Source organism: Gordionus sp. m RMFG-2023, chromosome 3 (genome assembly GCF_954871325.1).
Source record: "Gordionus sp. m RMFG-2023 chromosome 3, tfGorSpeb1-WG-v2, whole genome shotgun sequence".
NCBI classification, from domain to species: domain Eukaryota; kingdom Metazoa; phylum Nematomorpha; class Gordioida; order Chordodea; family Parachordodidae; genus Gordionus; species Gordionus sp. m RMFG-2023.
In genome coordinates this window covers 21,670,077-21,691,666 of record NC_088777.1, presented here as the reverse complement: position 1 = coordinate 21,691,666, position 21,590 = coordinate 21,670,077, and the positions used below count along the sequence as shown (strand labels likewise).

At 24.8% G+C, this 21,590-nt stretch overlaps 1 protein-coding gene across 2 annotated transcripts in view; it reads left to right on the top strand.

The window, feature by feature from the left end:
• The first annotated feature begins 5,115 nt into the window (after positions 1-5,115).
• The window catches only part of LOC135926464 (nucleolar protein 56-like), a 55,330-nt gene continuing 38,855 nt past the window's right edge, over positions 5,116-21,590 (top strand). The window contains exons 1-5 of one of the 2 annotated variants that reach the window (XM_065462352.1): positions 5,116-5,489; positions 5,529-5,671; positions 8,139-8,349; positions 20,009-20,191; positions 20,563-20,782. In XM_065462352.1, the coding sequence (XP_065318424.1) occupies positions 5,138-5,489; positions 5,529-5,671; positions 8,139-8,349; positions 20,009-20,191; positions 20,563-20,782 (1,109 nt within the window). In that variant the 5' untranslated portion in view covers positions 5,116-5,137. Of the gene's footprint in view, positions 5,672-8,138; positions 8,350-20,008; positions 20,192-20,562; positions 20,783-21,590 lie in introns of both variants that reach the window. The other variant, XM_065462351.1, reaches the window with a different exon arrangement.

Genomic DNA, 21,590 nt, shown 5'->3' with positions numbered 1-21,590 from the left:
ATAAAAAGGCAATTAAAAATGTTCAAGGAATAAAGACAATAAATTACACTATCATTGCGGCTCTCACAATTGCAGGAATATTTCGATTCGAAGTTCTTGATAGCCCTTGCAATGCTATATATTTTAGCAACTTTATAAATGAAATATTAAATCATTTTGAAGAATCTAACATAATTAATATGATTTTTATTATGGATAATGTTCCATTTCATCACAATCATTCAATTAGGGAATCGATCTAAAGAAAAGGACATACATTGAAATATTTACCACCCTACAGTCCGTATCTTAATCCTATTGAGAATGTGTTTTTTCAATGGAAGTATTTTGTCAGAAATAAACTGGTAACGAGGAAGAATTAATTCGTTATATAGAACATGGAGAAAGAGGAATATCTGAAGAAAATGCAAAAAATTATTTTAGAAATATGGAGACATATATCCCAAAATTTAGAAGGGGAGAAATTATTAATGATTAATATAAATTTTTGTTGCGTACTATATTAAATATATATCGTAATTGTAATTAAAGAATTTCATATGTAAAAAATTATAATAAAAAAGTTGTCTGCCAAAAATTTAGTGAAAATTAAATATACTTAAAAGAATTATCAAAAATGAGAAGAAAAAAAATTGAGAAAAGATATAGTGAGAAAAGATACAAATAAAATATATAAATCGCAAAAAGTTAGAAATAAAATAAGAAGGAATGAAAAAAATAAATAAATTTAAGAAAAATTGAAAAGTTTATATATTTTTTTAAAAAAATTACGATTTTCCTTTTTTGAATGGGAATTTTCCTTTTTTGATTGACCCTTTTCCTTTTCTTTTGGGAATTTTCCTTTTTCGATTGACACTTTTCCTTTTTTGATTGGACCTTTTCCTTTTTTGTTTGACACTTTTCCTTTTTTGATTGAACCTTTTCCTTTTTTGTTTGACACTTTTCCTTTTTTGATTGAACTTTTTCCTTAACCTGGGACTTTTCCTTTTTTGATTGACAATTTTCCTTTTTTGATCGGACTTTTTCCTTTTTTGATTGAACTTTTTCTTTTTTTGTTTGACACTTTTCCTTTTTTGATTGAACCTTTTCCTTTCTTGATTGGGACTTTTCCTTTTTTGGATGGGAAACCCTGTATAATTAGCTTTTATTTGATACCCATAACAAAAAAAACTATTTTTTACACCCCCCCCCCCCCCACCTTCCAGACCAAGTCATACCCATCCAGACCAAGAATGAAGACTTTCAGTCAAACCATATTAAAATTAGCTTTTTTGATACCCCTATCGATATTTTGTGTTGATAAAAATATTTCTGACACCCCCCCCCCCCCACCAAGGCCTAGACCGGCTCTTTATGGGGGAGAGATTGACCTCCAGTTTAATAGATCTTTTGATTAGCTATCGATTGATACCCTATATTAGACATATCTTATTTCATAAGGCCAAAAAAACAACATTGAAAATTAATGAATAAAAATAAAATTAAAAAACGAAACAAAACAAAACGCGCTGAAAACGCTTTTTAAAATAAGATTCTTCTATATCATGATTTAAACCTTATAATGCCGTATAAATCTTTATCCTTTTAAAAATGAAATTTTAAAGGTTACACTTTAAATCCCGTGAAGATCCCGGATAGTTATTATCCCTTTAAAAATTACGACATATGTATGATGAAAAAAACGTAAAGAATTGTTTAAAAAATGGACCTAAATTTATCAATTATTTTTAAAAATACAAAAGAATTATCAATAGAATAGATATAGTAAGATAAATAAATTGAGAAAAGATACAAATAAAGTAAAGAAATCGCAAAAAGTTGAAAAAATAAGAAGGAATGACAAAAATAAATAAAAATTTAAGAAAAATTTAAGAAAAATTGAAAAATTTATAATATTTTATAAAAAAAATTTAAATTACGATTATCCTTTTTTGAATAAGAATTTTCCTTTTTTGATTGACACTTTTCCTTTCCTTTTGGGAATTTTCCTTTTTCGATTGACACTTTTCCTTTTTTAATTGGACCTTTTCCTTTTTTGTTTGACACTTTTCCTTTTTTGTTTGACACTTTTCCTTTTTTGATCGGACTTTTTCCTTTTTTGTTTGACACTTTTCCATTTTTGATCGGACTTTTTCCTTTCATTTTGGAAATTTTCCTTTTATGACTGACCCTTTTCCTTTTTTGAATGGGAAACCCTGTAAATCAAGTAGTTTGAGAAAATTTTAAAAATATAATATATATCATCAAGTCTATCTAACAATGAGTGAGAGGGTGTGATCCATTTATAAAATATTAAAATTGGTATAAAAATTCTTGTTTTCATCCATAAAGATAACATTTTCAACAAAATTTTTATTTAAAAGCCTTATGTTTGCAAGAAACTCACGCTTAAGAGGAATTTAACTAGTTTCTGTTCGAAAACAAAGGACTATATAACAAATACAAATAATATTATATAAATATATAAATTATATTTAGTCTCTCTTTAATAAATACTTTTTGTATTTTTAATGTATTTTTTGGCTTCTCTTATATTTTGGATATAGCTATGTTATTCCTTTCAAGCAAATATATTTTTTATAAATTATAACATCGTGTTTAATTAGTTAATAAAATATGAAAATCATAAAATATACAACGATGCTTTCTACAATTTTTTATAAAAATAATAAAGATATGTATAAATCATTATTTAATTATTGTCATTAAATTTTATAATGTTATACATAGTTTGATTGTGGCTAAAGTTAAATGGATTTCATAATAAAAGGAAGGACGCTTTGCAATGCTCTGAATCTATAATTAGGTAGAGCATATCTTCGAAAAATATATGATTGAGTTCTTACATGGATAATCAAATTATTTGAAGATCGACCTTTTCACTGGAGATTAATTAAAATCAAAACAAGCGAAGAAATTGAATATTTCAAGTATCGGGATTCTAATTTACATTTATTTTGATCACAAGTAACTCGATACTAAGAAGGCATATTGGCTAGAATCTATACCCTCTCGAGAAGTTCATAGTGATGGGCTTAGAAGTTCTCGCCATGCTTACCACTATCATATTCGGTTGCAGTCTCTAGGTTCTAAAGCTTTCAAACTTCGCACATAATGTTCATGTAATAGAAAATCTTTAAATAATGCTATTTTTTATAAATATCTATTCGCAAATATCGAATAATTTATTTTCTTGTTTTCTATTTTGAGTGTAATAAATTGCTGGAATCTTCATCTATAAATCATTGATAAACTGGTATGATTAGAAAGAAAAAGATGAGAGAAGATATAAAAAGTAGCGAAAAGGAAGAGAGAAGAGAAATTATGAAGAAAGAATCGAGATGAAATAAGATAAAAGAATATCTAAAGAAGTAAGACAAAAGAAAATATGTGGTCGGCTTTGAGCTCGGCATTCGGTCAAATCATAAACCACCTTATTGTACACGTATAAATCCAAAATAAAGAATTTTCCATGGATAACGCCAGCAATGCAATATTTCGTTTCAAATTGGTTATCGGTCAAATCACGATATTTTTAAAATATTTTTTGGGATAATGATTTGCACGTATTTATAGATAAATTAACCAAAATAGAACATTTTCCAAATAATTACCAAATTTGGTAGATCGAATATTTAGTAAGTGGTCGTTTTTGAGCTCGGTATTCGGTCAAATCATAATATTTTCAAAAATTTTTTAGGATAATGTTTAACACCTAAATATACACGTATAAACCAAAAATGAAGAGATTTTGATCAATAACGCCCGCAATATGTTCCCTACAAACTTTCTACTATTTTTCGATTCTAAACCTAATAATTAATTAAATGTCAAAGAAACCTCTATTTTTTAAATTTTTTTTAGGTTTTTCACATGTATTTACACCCAAATACAAAAAAAGCGCTATCTAATATTTATTCTGGTTTCCTAAGAATATATTTTCATATTTATGCATTTAACGCCCTCTTATGGATATATTGTTAAATATTGTAAGTGAAAAATAAAATTTAAGTTGTAATAAGCTAGTAAATATATTTTTTTCCCAATAATATTAATTAAAAATAGAATTTTAAATTATTTGATCTTTTATATCAATTTTTTACTTAATTAATAATTGTTTTATGTAAAATAAATAAATGTTTTTGAAATTTTTTTTTTAAAAGATATTATATAATCATATTATAATTATTATGATTAATTACTTTTTAGCAAGGCATTTTAACAACTCAGCTTAGAAACGCAGTATTTAGTCATACCCGAATAAGTGATAATACTTTATTTGTACTGGTATTAATCATGTTTATTTCTAGGTTTTTGGGCATGCTAATTACTAGTAAAATTAATATAGCCAATATAACCCTTTCACCAGTGGCGTAGCTACGGGGGTGGTTTTTGGGTTTGGACCCCTCCCAGAGGAAAAATTATTTTTTTCTAGTTCAAAAGACTTAAAAGTGACTTTATATCAAATAAATACCATTAATATTTATTATTTTCTGGTTTTGATGTTTGTGGAAGGATATTATATTACTATTGAAATTATTGTGGATATTATTATTATATGCAATTAAACTAATTCAATTATACAAACAGAATGAAATCGAATGAGTTGACACATATGAAGTAATTCTATTTTTATTAAATTCTATTTTTATTTTATAGGAACTAATAAAATTCGAAAGTCTAATAAAACATAATATTGTTATCCAAAATGCAGGGTGAGATAGTTAAAAGAACATCCAATATAAGTTCAGAAAACCTGAGAAACTATATTTATGATATGGAAAAAGCCACAAGCTCATCATTTATTGTATACAACCCTCGTTAAAGTTTAAAAAAATTATTATCTATTTCTTTTCAAGCTTAATTGGGTGTGTTGAAATCACATATTTTTAATAATATTATGTGGTGAAATATTAGCTGATTAAATCTACCAGAATAAATATTATATCTAATATAAATTTTAAATTTTTAAAACGATTTACATATTTCTTGGATATGCCATCCAATGATAATGGTGTCTGTCATATGTGGCGGGTTAATACTTGACAGGTAACAAATAATTACTTATTACATATTTATTAAATTTTATCTTAAATTTTTGGAAAAATTAGTTATCTTTTTGAATCAAGTTATAGATATGGCAACTGATTTCGAAAATTCTGTACTCAAAGCAATTGAAAAAATTAAGGCATTTAAAAAGAAAACCTCTCTTGAAAAAATTCGAAATATTGTTATGAGAGATATTTTTCAAACCGATAAAGAATTCTGCGACAAATTAAATGTAATGATAAAGGAAAAAAAAATAGTCAAGGCATTGAAATCAAGAGATACGGTATATTTCGATCCCCAAAAAGGACCCATTCGCCTTATTCATATAGAATCAGATGATTTATCTCACCTTGTTAAAAATGCCATTAAAAGATTGAAACAAAAATCCCTTAAAAGTGATCAAATTGATGAAAACAAAATTATGGAGCAAATATATTCATGTAATTATATTGCAAATTATGATCCTATAAGTGAAATAGATATTCAAAATGAAAATAAGATTAAACCAGTCAGTAGTAAAGAAATAAAAGTCAAAGCTGATATTGTTAGCTATGTGAATGCTAGTCAACAGAATAATAATAGAGAATATAATGATATTAAAGTTCTCTCTTTAGATGGGGAGGTATAATTTTTTTAATTATGAATATTTTAAAGATTTCAATTTATAAGCATGTAGATTAACTATCATATTTATTTATATAAATATATATACTTTTAATATGATATTTATTTTTTGGTATTCAGATATCTTAAAATATTTTGTCCTTAAGTTGTGTTTGAAATTTCACAAATTAGTTTAACCCAGGAATACTGCATAATCGTATTTATTACCAAGCGTATTTGACAAATATTTAGACTCACCTGCATATACTAATTTTTTTTTCCTAATATTTATTTTTATTAAAATAATATTTTCCAATAAAAAAAGTATTACTATTGTCATTATGAATATGAACACTTCATAAAAATTACTAATGATAGTCAAAACATATGAGTATTTTTTTTATCTGATGAGACCCCCTATATGGTCATTGGAGATATTCTAGGGAAACACTTATTGGAATGGAAAATCTTCCCAAATCCATTTGTATTATTGTCAAATTTTGCCCATCAAAATTGAAACATATGATGACAACAATCTGTGCACACTGCAAAAACACATCTTTGGATACATCAAGCTTCATGCTGCCATTAATGCGTTTTTATAATTAAATTTTATTTTACAAGATATTTGTATTCTATATGTTTTATGATTATTTTACAATAAAAAAATTTCCTAATGCTCAATTGGTTCTAAAGTTATTTAAAATTTTATATTATTATAATTTTTATGATAGATTACTGTTAGAGCGACTTGTCTATAAGATTAGTGGTGCAGGAAGTAAAATTTATGTTAACATTTTGAAATTTTCTAATCTTTAATAAATCTTGTTTTTATTTTATCACAGATAATTATTTATGGGCAGTGTTGATCCAATTTCATATTTTCTGTTACTACTGCAAAACCAATCCAATTAGCAATTTTAATTCAATATTTAGATTGATTTTACTTATCATTTATCTTTGTGAACCAATCCAATTTTTCTATTAAAAAAAAACTAGCTAACTTTTATGAATGATTAAACTTCTTTTATTATTCAAAAATTAATCATCTTATTTATAATATGGGCAGTTTAAAGCTGAATGTAGTGTAGTTAAATAGCTATATCCTGCTGATTTTCAAAAATAGCTAAATCCAGTTTAGGAAAAATAGTACTTAATTCTCAAATTTGCCAATGGTGTTCAACCCTTTCTACCATCTGTGATCAAATTCGCAAGATTTGAGTGATTAACTCTTGTCTAAAACCATGAGTTTACCATTTTTATAATTGGTAGAATCAAGCAGTTTAGAAACACTAGCCGAAGGTGGTCTGCATTGGGCAGGATTTGGCCTGCCCATGGGGATTGGGCGGGTAAAAAATTTCTAGAATGGGCAGGTGGGTGGGCGTATTAAAAATTTTTTGAAACTATGGGTGGGCGGGTGGGTGGGCGAGTTAAAAAATTTACAATGGTTGGGTGGGTTAAGGAAATTTAAAATTTTTGTTCAAAAACAAACTAAATAAAAATCATATTTAATTGAATGATCAATAACAACATTTCTTTTTTTATTGTACCAATCGTTATGTTTAAGTGAAGAACACTTTACTAGTTTTTCAACATCTTTATCTAATTGTTCCCACCATACATAATATCTCGTAATGGATTTCATTGATGACCCGGATGTCCCGTATGCAATATATGTAAAACTCTTTTTTGAAGTGAGTACGGAAAGGACTGTGCCGATACATAAATTTATTACCTATACGATCCAATTTTTCGATATTATTAAAAAACGGATCCGATATTTATATTGATGTTTATTTACCATTTAAACAATATTGTGCAAATTACCTGGCTCAACCCCCAAAAAATAACTCAGAAATAATAAAATTGGCGTTTACAAAACAAAAACCTCCATTTTTAATTAAAAACTAAGTTTTTATCTAGTTAACTAAAATACCTAAACAAATTTATTATATTAGGCTATGTCCAAAATCTTTTTTATAAAATTCGGAAAGTTGAATTTAAAAAAAATCGAGATGTATTTTTGAATTTTCAAGAATTATATTTTGGACATCTTTTTATTGAACATCTTTTTATATTAAAAAAAACTTATTTCTTCTACAATAAAGTTTAAAAAGTTTACGAAAAGAATTTTTGATATTTTGGACACAGCCCTAGGATAGACTCTTATTCCTAATCTAAGTTGTGAATTTTAAAATATTGACAAATATCTTCACTCATTGATTTAGAAAAATATATAAAAAACTCAAAAATAAATAAAAAATTTTAAAGGGTTAAAATTATTTATAATATTATATATTTTATTTTTTTATTCCCAGTCCTATTCAAATCCACTGTTAAGCGGTAGGCCATATAAATCGATTTAAAAAACCTTTTTATAAAGTGACTATGCCAGAATTCTGGAGACTATATTCTACATAACCGAAAATCCTCTTTAATATATAATTTTAATTTTTAATAAATGAATATTCATATTTGATAAATAGTCTTCCTTGTTCATCCTATTTGAACATGCCGTCGGTTACACCTTATTCAACATCAAGCAATATGAAGAGATAGGTATGATCCTTTTATCCAAACAATTGTGTGACAATCTCACTGATTTTACTAAATTCGCCAACACAGTTCATTTGGTGGCTTTTTCACCCTTCAAATCTGCTAAAAACGCCCTGGAAAATATTAATCATATATCGGAAGGTTGGAAATCTTATTTTAAAAAACTTTTAAATTTAATTTTCTGATTCTTTTATTATTTTCATACAATACATAAGATCATCGGTATCACGTCAATTCGGCGCGAAAAATTCGGCGCGGCGTCAATTCAACGCAGCGACAATTCGGCGCGTATCTAATACAGCTGCAATTTATTATAAATTTATTAGTAAAAAAAAAATTTACAACCAAAATTTATTCCGATTTCTTTGGTGGACAATTTATCACATTATAAGGTATACATATTATTTTGGCTAAGTTTTAAAATAGACCCAAATCGGTCGTTTAAAATTTTGATTTGAATTTATATAGTGAGGTCTACTTTTCTCTGAGATTTCTCAAATTCATCTAGAATCAAATTTTTATCTAGAATAATCTCCTTATAAATATTTAATAGGGCTAATCCTAAGATTTTTAACCGGTAGTATTTCTTAAATAAGTTTTTAACCTTTTTAAAGTTGAAAAAACCTTTCATTAGTGCAGGTACTAATTGGTATTGTAGCTAAGTTAATTAATAATTTTTTGATATTATGAATCTAGTGCAATTGCACATAGATAGGGCCTGCAGAGCATTTTTTGGTCTCAAAGAATACTATATTCTGTCAAGATTTACGAAAATCATACTACACAAAGTAACTATCATATGAGCCTACTATATTGAGATTTTCATAATATCCTCTCGTGTTTCAAGCATAATCAACAGTTTAGACTCAACTAGCAAAAGAAAAAAAAAGCTTTTTAAAATAAAAATATGACTAATAAATCTTTCCTTTCCTTTAATTTAAATTAAAATGTATCAATAAGATGAATAAAAATGTTTATTTTATAAAAATCCTCAATCGTAGATGCATCAATATTTGAGCAATTGGATTGCCTAGAAACTACTCTAAGTTTAAAAATTTCAATCTCAAACATATTAGCAATCTCCTCTACTTTCTCATATTTCATGAAATTTTTATCCACATTCTCACTAATATTTGTTAATATTTCAACAATATCCTTTGCTCTATTCATAACCTCCCTTAAATCCAAATCAATTTTTTAAGCATTTTGCTAAAATCATATGTATAATTAAATAAAAAATAAACAAATTGAATAGATATGAAAAATTGTGGCTTAATAATAGCCTGTAAAAGATTCTCAGCATCTGCTGTATCCTTTTCCTTGCTTGATATATAAAATTCCAATGCTGCAACTACAACATCATATAGTTCAATATAGAGTTTCACCTACTCGTCTTTCAATGAATCTAGTCGGACAAAATCTTTTTAGTTTCCTTTTTTGATTTTTTAAGTAAATGTGATGATAAGCCACTTATATTTTTTTATCCTTGATAATTGGAATGTCAAATTTCTCATATTTAATGAGACTGGAAATTTATAATTTTATTTTCAATTAGTATATTTATAATTTCAATACCTATTATATAAATAAATAAAAAAATTACGCATTAATTCTTGGGGCCGATTTGGGCATATTTTTAAAAACGGTCGATTATGATTTTAGCCAAAATAATATGTAAGATTAGAGATAGAGGTCCAAACCTTTCTTTATCTTTATTTCTTTCATTCTTCTATGCGCAAAATCTCCAGGGTTACATAATAATGGCTACTAATCAGAATACCTTATAATATGGTAAATTGGTTCACCAAAAAAATCGGTATAAATATTGGTTGTTAATTTTTTTTGATTTTATTAAATTTTTTATTGATATTACACATTTATTTGTAAAAAAAATATAAAGAAATAATTATTAGGACTAACATTCAAAATGACTTCTATTTAATCATCCTTTTTTATACTAATAAATTTATAATAAATTGCAGCTGTATTAGATATGCCGAATTGTCGTTGCGCCGAAATGACGCTGCGTCGAATTGTCGCCGCGCTGGATTGTTGCTGTGCCGAATTGTCGTCGCGCCGAATTGACGTGGAACCAAGATCATCCATTAAATTTTAAAATTGGACATGTTGAAATTTAAAAAATTTTATTTCTAAATGATTTATCATATAAATAACCCGGACCGGGTTCTAACTGATTTCGTGATTTTTTAAAACCAATAATAAGGAATGTACATATATTTTTATATTATGGGGCAGGTTTTTCGTCTTTTTAAAACATCTGTTCGGTCGATATTAAATTCACCGATTAGATTTTATTCGATAAAATGACGTCTTAATATTAATTTTTTTAAATCTAAGAAAATATAATTATTTATAAATGAAGAACATTTTTATATAATTGAAGTCATAATTTAAAAAAAAAACTAATTAAATAATTGAAAATATGTTAAAAATATAATAAAATACAAATAAATAATTTAAAAAAATTCTAACAATTTATATTGATCATAAAATAGACTAGAAACAAAAAGGTCCGTGAAGTTGGCCCTGCAATTTTTGATTTTCAATGGTTTATCAGTTGGTGTGATTAGTACCCGACTTGTACCGATTTGTACCGTTTTCAGTTCGATTTGTACCATCACCGTTTTTGAGATATTCAAAGAACAAAATGGGGGCCAACTTCACGACAGCCCCCAACTTTTGAACTTAAAAATAAAAAGTGAATAGGTCAATAGAGAATGATTTGTACCGTTTTCAGTTCGATTTGTACCATCACCGTTTTCCAGCTATTGACCGTTGAAAATATGGCGCCAATAATAAAAAACACTCAACATTTATTTTTTTAAAAAATTTTTTAAAGTACAACGGTAGAGAATTTTTTCTCTTCCTAATGATGCCTCAAATTAAGCTTTATCTTCATTATTTATTTCGGAAATCAAATTTTAAACCTTATATTATAGCGTGAAGTTAGCCCCCCCCCCTCCATTATTCAAAATTTGAGATTTTTCAAATTTTTAAAACGGGATTGATTTGTACCCGATTTGTACCGTTTCAAATTCGATTTGTACCATTACCGTTTTCCAGCTATTGACCGTTAAAGATATGGCGCCAAAAATAAAAAACACTCAACATTTATTTTTTTTAAAAATTTTTTAACGCACAACGGTAGAGAATTTTTTTATCTTCCTAATGATGCCTCAAATTATGCTTTATCTTTATTATTTATTTCGGAAATCAAATTTTAAACCTTGGCGCCATATCTTTAACGGTCAATAGCTGGAAAGCGATAATAGTACAAATCGAGTTTGAAACGGTACAAATCGGGTACAAATCAATCCCGTTTTAAAAATTTGAAAAATATCAAATTTTGAATATTGGGGGGGGGCTAACTTCACGCTATAATATAAGGTTTAAAATTTGATTTCCGAAATAAATAATGAAGATAAAGCTTAATTTGAGGCATCATTAGGAAGAGAAAAATTCTCTACCGTTGTGCGTTAAAAAATTTTTTAAAAAAATAAATGTTGAGTGTTTTATATTTTTGGCGCCATATCTTTAACGGTCAATAGCTGGAAAACGGTAATGGTACAAATCGAGTTTGAAACGGTACAAATCGGGTATAAATCAATCCCGTTTTAAAAATTTGAAAAATCTCAAATTTTGAATATTGGGGGAGGGGGCTAACTTAACGCTATAATAAGGTTTAAAATTTGATTTCCGAAATAAATAAAGAAGATAAAGCTTAATTTGAGGCATCATTAGGAAGAGAAAAAAATTCTCTACCGTTGTACGTTAAAAAAATTTTTTAAAAAATAAATGTTGAGTGTTTTTTTATTTTTGGCGCCATATTTTCAAAGGTCAATAGCTGGAAAACGGTGATGGTACAAATCGAACTGAAAACGGTACAAATCATTCTCTATCGACCTATTCACTTTTTATTTTTAAGTTCAAAAGTTGGGGGGCTGTCGTGAAGTTGACCCCCCATTTTGTTCTTTGAATATCTCAAAAACGGTGATGGTACAAATCGAACTGAAAACGGTACAAATCGGTACAAGTCGGGTACTAATCACACCAACTGATAAACCATTGAAAATCAAAAATTGCGGGGCCAACTTCACGGACCTGAAACAAAAGATTGCAACGATTTTCCAATATAAATAAATGATTTATCAATGTTTATTTATCGGAATTTTTTTGGCAATGTGAGGTAGTGGTAGGCAGGGTAATTTTGTTATTTCGGCAAAGTATACATTGCCGAAATAACCAGGCAATGTGCACATTGCCGGGTTAAATCAGGCAATGTGTAATTTTTGTAATATTATATTATTAATAATTTTTTCGTTATTATTAATAATTTCTTAAGATTAATATTATATTTTTTTTTAAATATATTTTAATTTGTTACAATATATTTTTTGATTGATATTTTTTTTAAAATATATTTTAATTTGTTACAATATATTTTTTTGATTTCTTTTTGATCGCTAATTTTTTTAATTTTTTATGTTATATGTTTTTTTAAATTTTTTTAAATATATTTTTTGATTGATATTTTTTTTTAATTTTTTTTTTGTGTTATTTTTAAATTAATATTTTAAATATATATTGTTGATTGATATTTTTTTTTATATTTTTTTTTTGTATTATATGATTTTTTAAATTAATATTTTTAAATATATATTTTTGATTGATATTTTTTTTTATATTTTTTTTTTGTATTATATGATTTTTTAAATTAATATTTTTAAATATATATTTTTGATTGATATTTTTTTTTATATTTTTAATTTTTTGTGTTTATATTATTTTTTTTAATAAATTTTTTTGATTGATGTTTTTTAAAATATTTTTTTAATAAATTTTTTTAATAAATTTTTTTAAATATATTTATTTGATTGATATTTTTTTATTGATAATTTTTAATAAATTTTTTAAATATATTTTTTTGATTGATATTTTTTAATATATATTTTAAAAATGATTATTATATATTTATATTTTACGTAATTTCATCTATTATATATCTTTTGATAGATAATTTTTTAGGTAATAGTGACAAATGTCATAATCGTAATTTTTGAACTTTTTTTAAACCAAATAGATAAAAATATGTTTTGTAAATATGTTAAATTAATATTTCAGTGAAAGTGTACTATGGAAAAGTGACAATTGTCATAATCGTTATTTTAGAACTTTGAGTTTTTTTAAAGTAAATGAGTAAAAATATGTTTTGTAAACATATTAAATTAATATTTCAGTGAAAGTGTACTATGGAGTGACAATTGTCATAATCGTTATTTTTGAACTTTTTTGAGTTTTTTTAAAGTAAATGGGTAAAAATATGTTTTGTAAACATGTTAAATTAATATTTCAGTGAAAGTGTACTATGGAAAAGTGACAATTGTCATAATCGTTATTTTAGAACTTTTTTGAGTTTTTTTAAAGTAAATGGGTAAAAATATGTTTTGTAAACATGTTAAATTAATATTTCAGTGAAAGTGTACTATGGAAAAGTGACAAATGTCATAATCGTTATTTTTGAACTTTTTTGACTTTTTTTAAAGTAAATGGGTAAAAATATGTTTTGTAAACATGTTAAATTAATATTTCAGTGAAAGTGTACTATGGAAAAGTGACAATTGTCATAATCGTTATTTTTAAACTTTTTTTAGTTTTTTTAAAGTAAATGGGTAAAAATATGTTTTGTAAACATGTTACATTAATATTTCAGTGAAAGTGTACTATGGAAAAGTGACAATTGTCATAATCGTTATTTTAGAACTTTTTTGAGTTTTTTTAAAGTAAATGGGTAAAAATATGTTTTGTAAACATGTTAAATTAATATTACAGTGAAAGTGTACTATGGAAAAGTGACAATCATAATCGTTATTTTCGAACTTTTTTGAGTTTTTTTTAAAGTAAATGGGTAAAAATATGTTTTGTAAACATGTTAAATTAATATTTCAGTGAAAGTGTACTATGGAAAAGTGACAATTGTCATAATCGTTATTTTTAAACTTTTTTTAGATTTTTTAAAGTAAATGGGTAAAAATATGTTTTGTAAACATGTTAAATTAATATTTCAGTGAAAGTGTACTATGGAAAAGTGACAATTGTCATAATCGTTATTTTTAAACTTTTTTTTAGATTTTTTAAAGTAAATGGGTAAAAATATGTTTTGTAAACATGTTAAATTAATATCTCAGTGAAAGTGCACTATGGAAAAGTGACAATTGTCATATTCGTTATTTTTAAACTTTTTTTAGATTTTTTACAGTAAATGAGTAAAAATATGTTTTGTAAACATGCTAAATTAATATTTCAATTAAAGTACACTATGGAAAAGTGACAATTGTCATAATCGTTATTTTTGAATTTTTTTTAGATTTTTTAAAGTAAATGGGTAAAAATATGTTTTGTAAACATATTAAATTAATATTTCAATGAAAGTGTACTATGGAAAAGTGACAATTGTCATAATCGTTATTTTTGAACTTTTTTTAGATTTTTTAAAATAAATGGGTAAAAATACGTTTTGTAAACATATTAAATTAATATTTCAGTGAAAGTGTATTATAGAAAAGTGACAATTGTCATAATAGTTATTTTTGAACTTTTTTAAGTTTTTTAAGTTTTTTTAAAGTAAATGGGTAAAAGTAAACATGTTAATTTAATATTTCAGTGAAAGTGTACTATGGAAAAGTGACAATTGTCATAATCGTTATTTTAGAACTTTTTTAAATTTTTTTAAAGTAAATTGATAAAAATATGTTTTGTGAACATGTTAAATTAATATTTCAGTGAAAGTGTCCTATAGAAAAGTGACAATTGTCATATTACAAAACATATTTTTACCCATTTACTTTAAAAAAACTTAAAAAAGTTCTAAAATAACGATTATGACAATTGTCACTTTTCCATAGTACACTTTCACTGAAATATTAATTTAACATGTTTACAAAACATATTTTTACCCATTTACTTTAAAAAAACTTAAAAAAGTTCTAAAATAACGATTATGACAATTGTCACTTTTCCATAGTACACTTTCACTCAAATATTAATTTAACATGTTTACAAAACATATTTTTACCCATTTACTTTAAAAAAACTAAAAAAAGTTTAAAAATAACGATTATGACAACATCACGATTATCTAAAAAATTATCTATCAAAAGATATATAATAGATAAAATTACGTAAAACATAAATATATAATAATCATTTTAAAAATATATATTAAAAAATATCTCAAAAAAATATGTTTAAAAAATTTATTAAAAAGATATATTATAAAATATCAATCAAAAAAATTTATTAAAAAGATATATTATAAAATATCAATCAAAAAAATTTATTAAAAAAATCATAACACAAAAATTAAAAAAATTAGCGATCAAAAGATATATCAAATACAAATTTAAAAAAATATATATATTAAAAAAAAATATCAATCAAAAAAATATCAATCAAAAAAATATATTAAAAAAAATCATATAAACACAAAAAATAAAAAATTTAAAAAAAATATCAATCAAAAAAAATATATTTAAAAAAATTTATTAAAAAAACAGATAACACAAAAATTAAAAAAATTATCGATAAAAATATATATTAAAAAAAATATCAATCAAAAAATATATTGTAACAAATTAAAATATATTTAAAAAAAATATCAATCAAAAAATATATTGTAACAAATTAAAAATATATTTTTTAAAAAAAATCAATCAAAAAAATATATTAAAAAAAAATATCAATCAAAAAATACATTGTAACAAATTAAAAATATATTTTAAAAAAAAATCAATCAAAAAAATATATTTAAAAATATTTATTAAAGTAATAATAAATTAATCTCAAATAAATAAAAAATTTATTAATTTGTAAAATAGAATACATTGCCTGATTTAACCCGGCAATGTGCACATTGCCTGGTTATTTCGGCAATGTATACTTTGCCGAAATAACAAAATTACCCTGCCTACCACTACCTCACATTGCCGGAATTTTCACATTTAATTAAATTTGATAAAGGTACAATAAAAATATATTAAATATAACCAACAAAATCAGATTAGTGATATCAGATCGGTATTCTGCCGATGTCAATTTAATATCGGCAATAGTGTCAGATCGGATCGGCAATATTTATTTATATAATTCATTGAAAAATAACCATCAAAATATTATAAAAATTAGGCGCGGTATACGAGGATTTATATGGGAATATAGTTAGAATTCTCGCTCATACATCTTTTAAAAAACATATACCCAGTTATTTTAAAAAAAATTGTTCCCTGCGTATTTAAAAAAATTACAATATTAGTAAGTTTAGTTCTTTATTTTATTTTATTATATTTTTACTTAAACTTATAAATTTGCAATATTATTAAATAAAAAATTAATTTTTATATTTAATCTCTTTCTGCTCATTCCTATAAAAAAAATTAAAATTCATTCTCACGCCCTTTGTTTTAAAATTTTTTTTACCAATCCGCCCGGTCAATGTTGTAAAAATGAAAAAGTTCTTTAAAGAAAAATAAAATAATTAATATATATATCACTATCACTTTATTGCATAATTATAAATAATACTAGCTAATAACCCGTCAAGAATGACGGGGTTGAGGGGAATTAGTTAGATTGTGTAAATGGTACTAAATATGCTTTATATTAAAATTTAGGAGAAAAAGAGAAAAATTGTTTCAATGTAACCCGTGAGCATTAAGGATATTAGAAATATCAAAATTTTAATTTGTGATAGGAATCATATTGGGTAAAATTAAAAATAGCGATGCTTCAAAATTTTTGAATTTTAAATATGGGCTAGACATTGGTCTCAAAATTTTGTTTTGCAGACACAGCTAGGCTTGATCAAAAAACCACGTCCCATGCAATTTTCCCAAAATTTTGCCATTTATTTCTATTGTATAATAGTAATGTCTTAAATTTAATTTTATATTTAGAATTAAATTTAAATTTGTGATAGAAATCATATTGAATAAAATTTAAAATAGAGATGCTTGGAAATTTTTTAATTTTAAATATGGGGTAGACATTGGCCTGAAATTTTTTTTGCAGACATAGCCAGGCCTGATCAAAAAACCAATTCCCATGCAACTTTCATAAAATTTTGCCATTTATTTCTATTGTAATTAATAACAATGTCTTAAATTTAATTTTATATTCCATTTATTTCCAATGTAATTTAATAACAATATCTTAAATTTAATTTTATATTTAGAATAAAATTTAAATTTGTGATAGAAATCATATTGTGTAAAATTTAAAAAAGATATGCTTGAAAATTATTTCCCAAACCTGGCCAACCCATAATAATTTTGTAATTTTTTCCCAAGCCTGGAGATAGGTAAATCTCTGAAAACCATATTGTTGGGAAAATTTTCTCAAGTCCGCCAAAGACCATAATAATTTTGTTAGTTGAGAACTGAAATAAAATATTTAAAAGTCATAATTCTTTTAAAAATAAAATCAGAATATGAAAGTTGCATGGACTTGGTTTTTTAATTAGGTCTGGCGATTTCTGCAAAATAAAATTTTCAGGCCAATGTCTAGCCCATATTTAAAATTAAAAAATTTTCAAGCATTTATATTTTACAATATGATTTCTATCACAAATCTAAATTTTATTCTAAATATAAAATTAAATTTAAGACATTTTTTTACAATAAAAATAAATGGCAAAATTTTATGAAAATTGCATGGGACTTGGTTTTTTGATCAGGCCTGACTATATTTTATCCAATATGATTTCCATCACAAATTTAAATTTTGATATTTTTAATACATGCTCAGGTATACAATGCAGAATTTTACCTCCTTTTCTCCTAAATTTTAATATTTATATAAAATTTACTAATAAAGTATATTTAGTACCATACACACAAACTAAATAATTACCCTTCAACCCCGTCAGCTAGTATGGTAATAAACGGCAAAATTTTAAAAATATCAGCTATTAATTAATATATATATAATTAATATTTTAATCTTCTCTTTAATTATATTCAAGTTGTTGCATGCTTAAAACATACAACTTTAAAACGGGAGGTTTGTGGTTCGACTCTCGTAGAGAGCAAAAAAATAACATTACACTATATAGTCTTTTTAAATTTTAAATACATTAGGAAGATACGAAAACTATCATGTTTTGATTATGGAGATTATATATATTAGATAATAATAATTATACAGTGAAAACATAATAAGATTAAAGTTAAAAATTAAAAATAGAAAAATAATAAGAAAAAGTGAAATTAAAAACTAATTCTTTCCTTTTATAAACTTTTTTTATCAACTGATTAATCAAATTTTATAATGATCCTTTTTAACATCCAATTCGTCTATAAATGAAAAAAAAGTAAAATTAACTTATTATTTAAATTTTACCAAAAATTACAATCGTCTGAATTAAAAATAATTAATATTCTGTACTATTATTTCTTTTACAAAACTATTAATCTCCCAAAACAAAAAAACAATTTGAATATAATAAAAAACTTCATAATCTTTATTGCAATCAAATAAACCATAATAATACAATCATAAACATATAATATAAACATCCTCAACTTATTCCATAATCCCCCTTAATCATTCTCGAACTTTGCTCTATCTCCAAAACCATATGATGTGGATTGATTATTTTTGTCTGTCACCTTGTTCGGTAGCTAATTACTACAAATATTATTAAACAATTAAAAATTATCATTTTTATAGATGTATGTAATTATGATGTTTAATGTTTAAATTTCAACATTTTATCAATTTTAAAATTTGACAGGGGTCTTATGGCCAACATATGTGAAAAAAGGGGGGCGCGAATTTCAAAGAAATATAAGCTGAAATAGGATTAAAAATTTATAAACCTATGATGGGCCTAAAAATTAAGAAATAACGAAATCTGGGCCGAATTAACTATTTGAAAAATCATGTAATGGGTTATCCTGCAGGGAGTTTATATATCATTCCAATTTTTCCTTTTTTTTCTCATTGATTATCAAAATTATAAGATAAATTTTAATAATAATCAGTAGTTAAGGGCAATATTTATATTTATTTTGTAATAAATTAAATAAAACACAAAATATTAAATTATCGTAGGAACACTTATATTTAATGAATAACATCTAAAAAAAAGAATATAATAAATATTTTGAATTTGAATATTTCCAATTTATTTATAAAATGTCTGGCCATGAGCCGAGTTTACAAATAGGTTGGGTTTGTGCCAATTTTTTTTTTATTTTGCAGGGTTCTATATTGGATCATTAAAAAATTATTGCTTCTTATCAGAATTTGCGGAAATCTAATTTTTGAGTCCAGTTTTTAATTTTTTAGCCATGCTCGTATTTTCTATCTTTAATTGGGTCTAAAAAAATAAAATTTCGTGGATTTAAATATTTTTGCCTGAATTTTATAAATTAAACGAAAATTGAAAATCCAATGAATGAATTTTAAATATTGCATTATTTGATTTTCCAAATAGTTTAGTGATATAACTTAATATATTTTATTTTTAAAATTTGACACGTTAGGATTTGTAAAGAAATCAACCCAGATTTATAAAATGATATTTGGCCTGCAGATCTATGCTTCTCTTACTTTGAAAAACGATTTCCAAATACATCTAAAGCTATTTAAAATCAAATAATCCGAACTAAAGCAAAAGGCGGGTCATTAAAATAATTTCAAGCAATCTTAAAATCTGATATTCACAGGCCTCTGTCATTTATTAATTAATCAATTAGACTCTTCTTACCCATGTTTTTAATAGGTCTGGTTCACGAGGATTTATACTTATTTTTGGACACTTATCTACCTAAAAATGTCTCTAACGTTGACAGAAAAAAAGTATTACTAGCTATCGCCGATAGTAAATTGGGCAATTCAATCAACGAGAATGCGAATCTCGGCATCAATTGTATATATTCTGGACTTGTACCAGATATTATGCGAGGTTAGTGTCATAATGAACATTTTTTTGCTCTTCTGACCATGCATTAACATAGCCCTTATATTGTTTTAAGTTATATTAAAATGATCATACAAATTTAATTATTAAGATTAACAATAGATCATAAGTTAGAATAAAATTTATCTTAACTTTAGAAAAATTCATTACCTTATTATATCGTTCAGTATAAAATTTACTAGACCGCACAAAAATATTTGATATTTTAACCTAAATGTATTTATTATTGTATTTAGTTATTATTTTCGGCCAGTCAATAAGATTAATAGTTTTTTAGGCTATTAAATTATTTTATTTATTCAAATTAAAATATCTAATTATTTTTGTGATATAAACACGCACACACATTCCCCAAGGAATAAGGCAACACTTTAACAAATTTTTTAAAAACCTGAACCAAAATGACAATCTCATTGACGAGACAAAGGAATCTAAATCACAACTAGGTCTCGCTCATAGCTATTCCCGTGCCAAAATTAAATTTAACATTAATCGGGTCGATAATATGATAGTTCAATCTATTGCTATACTAGATCAATTGGACAAAGATATAAACAAATTTTGCATGAGGCTTAGGTTTAAAATTTATTTATTTTTGTGACTCCATAAATATAAATTACACCATTACCTTTAAAATAAAGTTACTAAAGATGTACCGGCCTGGCCCTGAAATCTATTTGGATCCGGTCAGTATATAGTCGATACTTTTTAAATGATATATTAACAATTTATTTTTCAAAAATGAGGACTTTTAATATTTTTTTGCTTAAAATAAAAGTAAATTAAGGCTCCTATTTAATCGCTCAGAATTATAACTGAAATGCTCAGAAAAAAAGAATCCTTAAACTCTCATAAATACTTAATGCTCAGAAATTTTCCTGTATTTGGATTTATTTTTTAATGCTCAGATAAAAAAATTTAATTTCTCAAAAAAATATACTAATTTCCTCAGATATAAAACTAAAACGCTCAGATTAAAAAATGAATCGCTTAGAATATGAAACGCTCAGAACTAGTCTCAGACATTTTTTCTTGTACTATTGATTTTAAGAATTTGTATTCAATTTTAAATTCTCATGGCCTCTTCCGATTCCCATGAACCTCTCTGCACCCTCTAATTTCAATGATGATATTACCCCCCGATGTCATAGTTCTTTCCTGTTCCCCGAAGTAAAAACTACTCGTTACGAATTGCCTTTAAAAAGTGAATCTTTTTATTTGTAAATATGATTTTGGCTAATTAAAAATGTAATAAATTAAACATTTAGGAATCTTACTCATAATATCCATGCTTGAAAGTCAGAATGCCCCTAAAGACATAGTGATGAGTAGAAATTTATAAGTACATCCTTAGCATTTATAAAATACCAATATTTAAATTTTC